The sequence below is a fragment of the Tachysurus fulvidraco genome, chromosome 4 (genome assembly GCF_022655615.1).
Source record: "Tachysurus fulvidraco isolate hzauxx_2018 chromosome 4, HZAU_PFXX_2.0, whole genome shotgun sequence".
Classification (NCBI taxonomy): Eukaryota; Metazoa; Chordata; class Actinopteri; order Siluriformes; family Bagridae; genus Tachysurus; species Tachysurus fulvidraco.
Window position 1 is genome coordinate 32,123,711 of NC_062521.1, and position 10,000 is coordinate 32,133,710.

At 44.1% G+C, this 10,000-nt stretch overlaps 1 protein-coding gene and 2 long non-coding RNA genes across 3 annotated transcripts in view; 1 reads left to right on the top strand and 2 right to left on the bottom strand.

The window, feature by feature from the left end:
• LOC125141064 overlaps window positions 1-76 on the top strand; it is a 9,256-nt gene extending 9,180 nt beyond the window's left edge. Inside the window, exon 3 of the long non-coding RNA XR_007140418.1 lies at window positions 1-76. This exon is cut by the window's left edge and continues 118 nt beyond it. This is a non-coding gene — a long non-coding RNA (uncharacterized LOC125141064).
• A 941-nt stretch (window positions 77-1,017) lies between these two features.
• Window positions 1,018-7,991, bottom strand: LOC113634103 (acidic leucine-rich nuclear phosphoprotein 32 family member B-like). The gene is made up of 7 exons (XM_027132829.2): window positions 7,726-7,991; window positions 2,929-3,078; window positions 2,713-2,835; window positions 2,365-2,551; window positions 2,192-2,298; window positions 1,749-1,812; window positions 1,018-1,656 (listed from the first exon to the last, which is right to left on the bottom strand). Exons 1-7 carry the CDS (start codon window positions 7,777-7,779, stop codon window positions 1,565-1,567), a joined length of 777 nt encoding a protein of 258 aa, XP_026988630.1. The 5' UTR covers window positions 7,780-7,991; the 3' UTR covers window positions 1,018-1,564.
• A 1,405-nt stretch (window positions 7,992-9,396) lies between these two features.
• Window positions 9,397-10,000, bottom strand: part of LOC125141077 — a 4,244-nt gene continuing 3,640 nt past the window's right edge. The window contains exon 3 of the long non-coding RNA XR_007140434.1: window positions 9,397-10,000. This exon is cut by the window's right edge and continues 50 nt beyond it. This is a non-coding gene — a long non-coding RNA (uncharacterized LOC125141077).

Below are 10,000 nucleotides of genomic sequence, written 5' to 3' on the forward strand. Positions count from 1 at the left end.
ACTGTACTCTACACACACACACACACACACACACTGCCATAGTGTCTCAGCTGAATTACAGTGTGTTTGAGAACCACTCGTGCCTCTGCCTCGTTTGTTGTTGTCTATGTTTCTGCTCTAACGGCTAATGACTCTTTAATGAGTGACAGAAGCTGCTGAGGTTTTACTGCTCAGGAGATGTTTATGGTCTTCAGAAGCATCAGTAGGTTTTTGTTTTGTGATCCAGGAAGTGTTTAATACGCAGGGAGGGAAATTTACGTGCAGCTTATAAACGTCTTTTTCCCTCTACGGGGAGACGTCGCCAAGGAAATTACAGACCTGTGGACAAGCACTGAATTCAGTGTAGAAGTGTGTGTGTGTGTGTGTGTGTGTGTTTGTGTGTGAGTGTGTCTCAGAGGAGAACAGAGAAGATTCAGAACTTTTACCTGCAGTAATAAACACTATCCCAAACCTGCAGTGCAATAAAAAGGTGGTCAGTTCCACACTGGATGGAGGCGTGTTTGGGACAAATCCCTCATCTGCATATTAAACACTTCCTGAGTCACCAAACAAAATGCTGATGCTTTCAGCACACACACACACACACACACACACACACACACACACACACACACACACACACACACACACACACACACACACACACACACACACACACACACACACACACACACACAAGCTGATGGAAAGAACTGAAGTCACAGAGGATGTAGAGACGCTGCTACAGCTGACCTGACAAAAACCTCCCACTAACATTAAATATAACTGCAAATGGATAAAAAAATATAATTATATAAATCTAATTGTTGAACTGTGGTGTAAGGGGAATAAAACACACTCAAGACTTTACTATAACACTGCTTTAATCGGCGTTAGAGTCAGAGTAATAGACTCTCGTTAACTGTAGAAATATATTTTAAACTCAGATGTGGTGGGCGGAGTCTGAGGCTGTGGGCGGAGTCAGTGCTGCAGGTGGAGGTGATGGTGCATATCTGATTAAATCAAAAGGACAACAAAGCACAAAATGTCATTTTATTTACAAAGTTTGTATTCTTCGTCTTACAGAAAGTAAAAATTTAGCAGTGACACTGAGGGGTGTGACGAGCTGCCACGCTAAAAATGATGGCTCGCTCATCACCTGGTTGCTATAGCGATAATCTTATTGAGAAAGTGAACCAAGAAAGAGACAAAAAAATAAAAATAAGGGGAAAAACAAATGAGAAAAAAAAACACTTCTCCAAAAAAATATTAAAAGCACAGACCCAAATCTAGATCCCAAAAGTCCTCTCACACACACTCACACACACACACACACACACGGGGGGAAGGGGCGGGGCTTGGGAACATGGGCAGGGTCGAGTTGTGAACATGTGGAATGATGAGTAGCCTGACCAATAGCTCTCTCTCAGTTCCACATGCCCCGCCCATGTAGTACAGTCTCATCCCCATTAGGGTGGAAATACAGAGGGGGAAAATAGAGGGGCGGGGCAACTGAGGTAAGCGTGTAAAAAAAAGGAGGGTGGGGTTCGGGAGGAGTAGAGGAAGCTGATTGGCTGGTTGGATTTTATTCATCATCATCATCATCATCGTCGTCGTCATCCTCGTCTTCATCGTCCGCATCTCTCTTCCTTTTCTCTCCCTTCGTGACGACTTCATCTGTCAGGAGAGAGATTAGGATCAGAGACGACTTTACAGGCATTTAATAAATTACACACTGCTGCAAATCATCAACAAAAACTCTCACACACCATCATCTTCATCATCATCATCATCTTCATCATCCACCTCTCCATCCTGTGCAAAGTCTTCCTCCTGAAAAACACAGAGCATGCTAGTTTTCTCTGAGCGCACACACACCCCCTTACGCGCACACACACCCCCTTACGCGCGCACACACCCCCTTACGCGCGCACACACACCCCCTTACGCGCGCACACACACCCCCTTACGCGCGCACACACACCCCCTTACGCGCGCACACACCCCCTTACGCGCGCACACACCCCCTTACGCGCACACACCCCCTTACGCGCGCACACACCCCCTTACGCGCACACACACCCACTTACGCGCTCACACACCCCCTTACGCGCGCACACACCCCCTTACGCGCGCACACACCCCCTTACGCGCGCACACACCCCCTTACGCGCGCACACACCCCCCTCCGCACACACACAAATGCACTCACCTCATCTTCTCCACTGACTTCGTCTTCCTCTCCTTCTACCTCATCTTCATCTTCATCCTCCTCCTCATCCAAGTCTTCCTCCTCACCGTCCTCCTCCTCCTCCCCCTCTGAAGAACACATGTCAGATCAGTGACAACACAGACACTGTGCTGAAAGCCTGAGCTGAAACTCACCCTCGTCTTCATCGTCGTCTACACCGTCCACTTCTCCATCCGAGTCGGAAGCTTCGCGGTCCTCTGCGTCGTATCCGTCCAGGTAAGTGAGCTGAGGCAGCAGTTTGAACATGCTCTCCCGATAGCCATTCAGATTCGTCACTTCACAGTTGAACAGATCGAGACTCTTCAAGTGGTCCAGTTTTTTCTAGACAGCACAGGAAGTGTTAGCGTTAGTCGTCATGATCATGATCACTGTGGTAGTGTTAACCTGTTAACTAGCACTGTAGTAAACAGGCATGTCACAGAGGTAGCGTTTATAACGTTTGTAGTAAATGTTCAGATTTAAATGAGACGGCAGACACAAACCAGAGGCTCCAGCGTGCTAATGTCTTTCAGTTTGTTTCCGCTCAGGTCTAGATGCGTCAGGCTCGGGAGTTTCTCCGCTAAAACCTCAAGACCGCCGGAGATTCTGTTATCGCTGAGTTCCAACTGCAATAAATAACATTTAGGACAGTTTTTAAAATTTAACCATCAGTTAAAGATTACAGGAGGTGCAACGTGGAAACAAAATATCTGCCGGACCTTTCTGAGCTTGGCGAGTTTGGGCAGGTTGGACAGAGAGATTAATCCGACGTTTATCAAACTGAGATATTCCAGATTGACGAATTCAGCTGTGAGACCTTCGATCTTCCCCTCATTCGATCTGCAGTTCTCCAGAACAAGTTCCTGCACCTGAAATAAACAAAACCCAAACTATACATCATTTCTGACACACATTCTACAACATCCAGATTTTATTCAACATGATATACGATTATTACACACACACGTTTATATATTATATATCTTTAATATTAAATATTCAAACAATCCACGGTCATTTGGTTAAATAATTATATTCATACACAAATATTTTGTGTGTAAAAATAAAAGAGTAAACAAGTTCCAAGAGTTTGTGTCTACATGAGAAAAATAGAAATGATGATATTAGGGCTGGGCGATAAAATGATAACGATATGTATCGCGATAGACACGTGATCGATATCAATAAAAAATTTGTTTGATTTTTTTTTATTCTTCGTCGGAAGAAAACAAAGGTCGCGAAGCAAGTTTGGTTGCATTAACAAAGGCGCTCGCTCTCACTATATGAAGCACTGATATCGTGATACAGTTTTCAGCTGTATCGCCCAGCCCTAGCTGATAAGTTAAAACCCTATTGTTATGAAGAATGAGCTCAGTACTGACATTAATACTACAGCCTGAAGAGGACACTAACATCATACTGAGCACAGTGCAGCATAACATCAGTAACTGTTGACTGAAACGACTCATGGTTTAGATGTTAAAATATATTTCATTTGTAATAAATGTTGAAACCCATCTGAACTGCAGGTCTTTACTGAGACGACTCCAGCCTTTAGTGAGTAAACCTAAATACTGTGACACGTCTTTTATAATGATCTTATTTCTACATTCCACCAGAGTGCTGCTGAGTTCTGGACTCTGATGGTCCGCATCAGCAGCTCTGACGGTAGCACAAGTTTATCATTTGTTTCTATGGTAACAGCTGGTTGACAGGTACAGTACGTGTACAGCGGACGCTCCAGATAAGCGCGTCAAAAAATGTCCGTATAGTGAGGTTTTGTTCGAGTCTCCAGTCTGAGGGAGTGTAAAGCTCTAACAGTTCAGTAGAGTCACAGACAGAGTTACGTTACGTGTTAAGTGTTTAATGATCAGGGAGAGATTTCAGAAACTAGCAGTGAATACAATAATCATCATAATCATAATAATATGAAGAAGATTATATAATAATAATAATAATAATAATAATAATAATAATAATAATAATAAAAGCTGCAGTACCAGTTCACAAAAACCACAGGATTAGACAGAAACATGTTCCAGTGGTTTGACTACATTTCAGAGACACTAAACACTGTGTACACACACTAAACACTGTGTACACACACTAAACACTGTGTACACACACTAAACACTGTGTACACACACTAAACACACTGTACACACACACTAAACACACTGTACACACACACTAAACACACTAAACACACTGTACACACACACTAAACACACTGTACACACACACTAAACACTGTACACACACACTAAACACACTAAACACTCTGTACACACACTAAACACTCTGTACACACACTAAACACTCTGTACACACACTAAACACTCTGTACACACACTAAACACTCTGTACACACACTAAACACTCTGTACACACACACTAAACACACTAAACACACTGTACACACACTAAACACACTGTACACACACTAAACACACTGTACACACACTAAACACTGTGTACACACACTAAACACACTGTACACACACTAAACACACTAAACACTGTACACACTAAACACTGTACACACTAAACACTGTACACACTAAACACTGTACACACTAAACACTGTACACTGAGCATCCAGCAGTGTTCAGGTACATTATTGACTTTTAAAACAGTAACTCTATAATCACATCTCAGTTTAGTGACATTTTGTCACTTTGTATTTGTAATCATTACACAGCTTTGTTGAGAAAAAAACTCCATTTAGACTTTAAAAACACACACACACACACACACTCTCTCACACACACACACACACTCTTACACACACACACACACACTCTTACACACACACACACACACTCTTACACACACACACACACACTCTTACACACACACACACACACTCTTACACACACACTCTTACACACACACTCTTACACACACACTCTTACACACACACTCTTACACACACACTCTTACACACACACACACACACTCTTACACACACACACACACACTCTTACACACACACACACTTACACGCACGCACACACACTCTTACACGCACGCACACACACTCTTACACACACACACACACACACACATACTTTCTTACACAGTCTTACACACACACACACACAGTCTTACACATACTCTTACACACACACACTCTTACACACACACACTCTTACACACACACACACTCTTACACACACACACACACTCTTACACACACACACACTCTTACACACACACACACTCTTACACACACACACACTCTTACACACACACACACTCTTACACACACACACACTCTTACACACACACACACTCTTACACACACACACTCTTACACACACACACACTCTTACACACACACACACACTCTTACACACACACTCTTACACACACAGACACACACACTTTCTCACACACACACACACTCTTTTACACACACACACACACACACACACACACACTTTCTCACACACACACACACACACTTTCTCTCACACACACACACACACACACTCTTACACACACACACACACACACACACACACACACACACACACACACACACACTTTCTCTCACACACACACACACACACACACACTTTCTCTCACACACACACACACACACACACACTTTCTCTCACACACACACACACACACACACTTTCTCTCACACACACACACACACACACACTTTCTCTCACACACACACACACACACACTTTCTCTCACACACACGCACACACACACTTTCTCTCACACACACGCACACACACACTTTCTCTCACACACACACACACACACACACTTTCTCTCACACACACACACACACACACACACTTTCTCTCACACACACACACACACACACACACTTTCTCTCACACACACACACACACACACTTTCTCACACACACACACACACACACTTTCTCACACACACACACACACACACACACACTTTCTCACACACACACACACACACACACACTTTCTCACACACACACACACACACTTTCTCACACACACACACACACACTTTCTCACACACACACACACACACTTTCTCACACACACACACACACACACACACTGTCCTTTCAGAAGCAGCGTTAAAGAATCTTACACGCCCCCCCCCCTTTGTACCACAGAAAGCTGTGTTTAAACAGTTAATTGTGTACAAACTGTAAGTGTGCTCACTGTGCTCGTGTACAGACTGTTTAACACCACAGAGACAATATGGCGACCTGCAGCTGTTCTAACACCACAAATACAGAGGATTCCGACAGAAACACTTTATAAGCGCTTAGGACATACTTGGCTTTTTACTATCATTGAAAACCAGATTTTGCGCCTTTATATATTTAACAGAGAAGCTAATTAGCGCCGGATTTTCTCCCTGAGTGAGTAACTGTGGGCGGATTAGCGGTTAGCCACCGGTTAGCCACCGGCTCACTTCCGCCGTCATTATGATCAGAAACACCGGCTCATTACTAATAAACGCCAGACAAACCGCGCGTTTTAGATCACACAGTAAATCAGCGCTTATGTCTTCTGTATAAACACGTTTATAAACCGGTTATAAGTCCGTAGTGTTGCACTAGCGTGGCGCGAGACTAGCGTGGCGTAATGGCGGGAAAGCTAGCTTTGATGCTAATCGGCTAATCTCCAGAGAACAGCTTAGGGGGAAAAAACGAAATAAAACAGAACGAGTTAAAATACAGACGTTTTATTCGCACTTTCTCACCGTATATCATTTAATCTGGTGATTTCCGAACAGTTAAAGAGTAAATAAATATTTTTGACGTTATAAATGTTTAAACTGTCCCTTTAAATCCAGGAGCTGATCGTTTCACCATCAGCGTGTGACACAGTAAGGAGATCTGTGTCCACAGTCTGAGCCACACGGGGACTAAACGCTCACGGGGCCGGGAACACAATCCGACGGTCTGTTCTCCGGAGCGGGGTGATATAAATGGCGCCCTGTTTTTGGGCAGGAGGTTTAGCAGCAATGCTAACTGGAGCTAACACGCTAATCATAGATATAGCTAACATGCTAACTGGAGCTAACATGCTAACTGGAGCTAACATGGCCACCAGAGTTTTACAGTCGATTCGCTTTGAAGCGGTTCAGTATAAAACTCACACAGTTTTAACACACACTCGGGAAAAAGTTATTAAATACACAAATCTGTGAACTGGGGAAGGTTTTAAAGCGAAATGATATAAATGTGTATCAGTGCGCTAATAAAAAAACCACCCAGACGACGACGATGATAATTATTATGGTTATTAATAATAATAATAGTAGTAGTACATGTCTACAGTCCCGGTGTGTAACAGCACACACACACACACACACACACACACGAGCAGCCCTGGTGTTAATACACTAATGTTGTGTGGAACACATGAAGCTTACAGCCATGTGGATTCCCTACAGCAGCTCACGGTGTGTTTAGGAGGCAGAAAAGTGAGGAGAGAAAACCCAGAGTTTAAAAAGCCCCACAGCGGTAAGACTTGTGGAACAACACACTCACATCAGACGGGGTTCTGTTCCTCAGCTCCAAATGGATCCTCTTCTTCATGTCCATGTTGCCAGGCTGCTCCAAAGAAAAAAGTTTACACTTTCTGTTGCTCTGGGGCTTCGCAGGAGATTTGTACCGAGACAGAAAAGCCCTTAAGCACGAGACAAACAGCGGAGTGAATGTAAACCAGCTAAACCCCCAAAAATACCACGCCAACTTAAACTCCGACACACAGCAGAAAGCATGCAGCGCGGAAAAAGGCTCACTGAGCGCAACAGTGGCGCCGTGTGGCCGCAGGGCGGAACTGCAGCGGCGCAGGACACTACACAGCACTATGTAGCGTTATGTAAAGAATATACACATGTGTCTTATATACAGGAGCAGTGGGTGGAAACAGGCAGCTTAACTTATTCCTCCTGTAGAGACCTGAATCCTGCTGATCGGTTATTAGATGACACAAAATACACGTCAGATACTCTTCATTATTCACATCCAGAAAACTTCATCTCTAGGTCATTCTCTCGTACACGTGGTAGCTCAGTGACACAATAAACAGATAGTAAAGTCGTTTATTCTGAAAATCAAATAATAAAATGCACAAAGGTGAGAATATAAACAGCAGCCGGGGGATGTGATGCTGCACAACATGGTTCTGTATGTTCTGGTCTGGAGGACATTATTCTGCTTATACCACAGCTAGAAAATACCATCAACAACAATTTTAAAGGGAATTATTTGGCACTTCTAAGAGACAAATTACTCTCTCTCTCTCTCTCTCTCTCTCTCTCTCTCTCTCTCTCTCTCTCTCTCTCTCTCTCTGTCTGTCTGTCTCTCTGTCTCTCTCTAAGTCTCTCTCTCTGTGTGTGTGTCTCTTTCTCTGTTTTTCTCTCTCTAAGTCTCTCTGTCTCTATCTCTATCTCTCTCTTTTTTGTCTTTCTCTCTTTCTGTCTCTCTCTCTATTTTTTTTCTTTCTGTCTCTCTCTCTTTCTGTCTCTCTCTCTCTCTCTCTCTCTCTGTCTCTGTCTGTCTCTCTCTCTGTCTGTCTCTCTCTCTGTGTGTCTCTCTCTGTTTTTCTCTCTCTAAGTCTCTCTGTCTCTCTCTCTCTCTCTCTCTTTCTCTCTAATGAGGTAACAAGGGGTCAGCTGGGCAGGGTAATGTGGGGACAGCTGAGCAGGGTAATGTGGTGTCAGCTGGGCAGGGTAATGTGGGGGCAGTTGGGCAGGGTAATGTGGGGGCAGCTGAGCAGGGTAATGTGGGGGCAGTTAGGCAGGGTAATGTGGGGGTAGCTGGGCAGGGTAATGTGGGGGCAGATGGGCAGGGTAATGTGGGGGCAGTTGGGCAGGGTAATGTGGGGCAGCTGAGCAGGGTAATGTGGGGGCAGTTGGGCAGGGTAATGTGGGGGCAGTTGGGCAGGGTAATGTGGGACAGTTGGGCAGGGTAATGTGGGGGCAGCTGAGCAGGGTAATGTGGGGGCAGTTGGGCAGGGTAATGTGGGGGCAGTTGGGCAGGGTAATGTGGTGGGTGTAATTGAACAGACCACTGAGGAAGAAACTGTTGGTGTGCAGCCTGCAGATACAGTTAAGAGTGAAGCTCAGGTCACTGAGAACACAAAGGTGATGACAGACAAGTAAGAGCTTCTTTTCTTCAGGAGACACACTGATAATGATAATGAAGTTACATGGGGTATGTGTGGAGGGGGAACGTGGTAATGAGTCATGGGACAAGAACTAGTGCAGGGGTAGTTATTTTATTCTCTGAACATCTCAATATTAACATTTTAAAGATCGAAGGAATAATTAAAGGTTGATTATTATTAGTAAAGACAGAGCATGAAGCTTGTTGTTAATGTTTATGCTCCTAATAAAGGCACAGAGTGACTACATTGGTCATTATGATGAAAGTGTGTTTCTTATACTGGGGAAAATGTGGTAAGACTACAGGCTGCTCAGGTACTTGTTCAGTCTCTTGTCCATCTCGAGACTGGATTACTGCAACACACTGCTCTCAGGTCTACATATGAACGCAATCCGTCCTCTGCAGATGGTCCAAAATCTAGACAGGTTTTATCTGGAAAAGACATGGAACATCAGTGTGATTAACACTTTCACTGTTCATCTGTTATTGTTAAAACAGCTATTAATGCTCTGCAAAGAGACATTGAGGTTCTTGAAAAAGACAAAAACTGAGCTCTCTTTTACAAGAAGGAGCAAAAGGAGGTGGTAAGAACAAGGTCCTGCTCCACCAGAGATATGGATGCTCCCACTGCGTTCTTCTGTGATCCAGCATG

Coding starts and splice junctions, on each gene's coding strand:
- LOC113634103 (XM_027132829.2), bottom strand. CDS start 7,779: ATGGACATGAAGAAGAGGATCCATTTGGAGCTGAGGAACAGAACCCCG. Junction 2,836..2,928: donor AACTCGCCAAGCTCAGAAAG/GTCCGGCAGATA, acceptor TATTTATTGCAG/TTGGAACTCAGCGATAACAG. Junction 1,657..1,748: donor TGATGATGATGAAGATGATG/GTGTGTGAGAGT, acceptor CTCTCCTGACAG/ATGAAGTCGTCACGAAGGGA.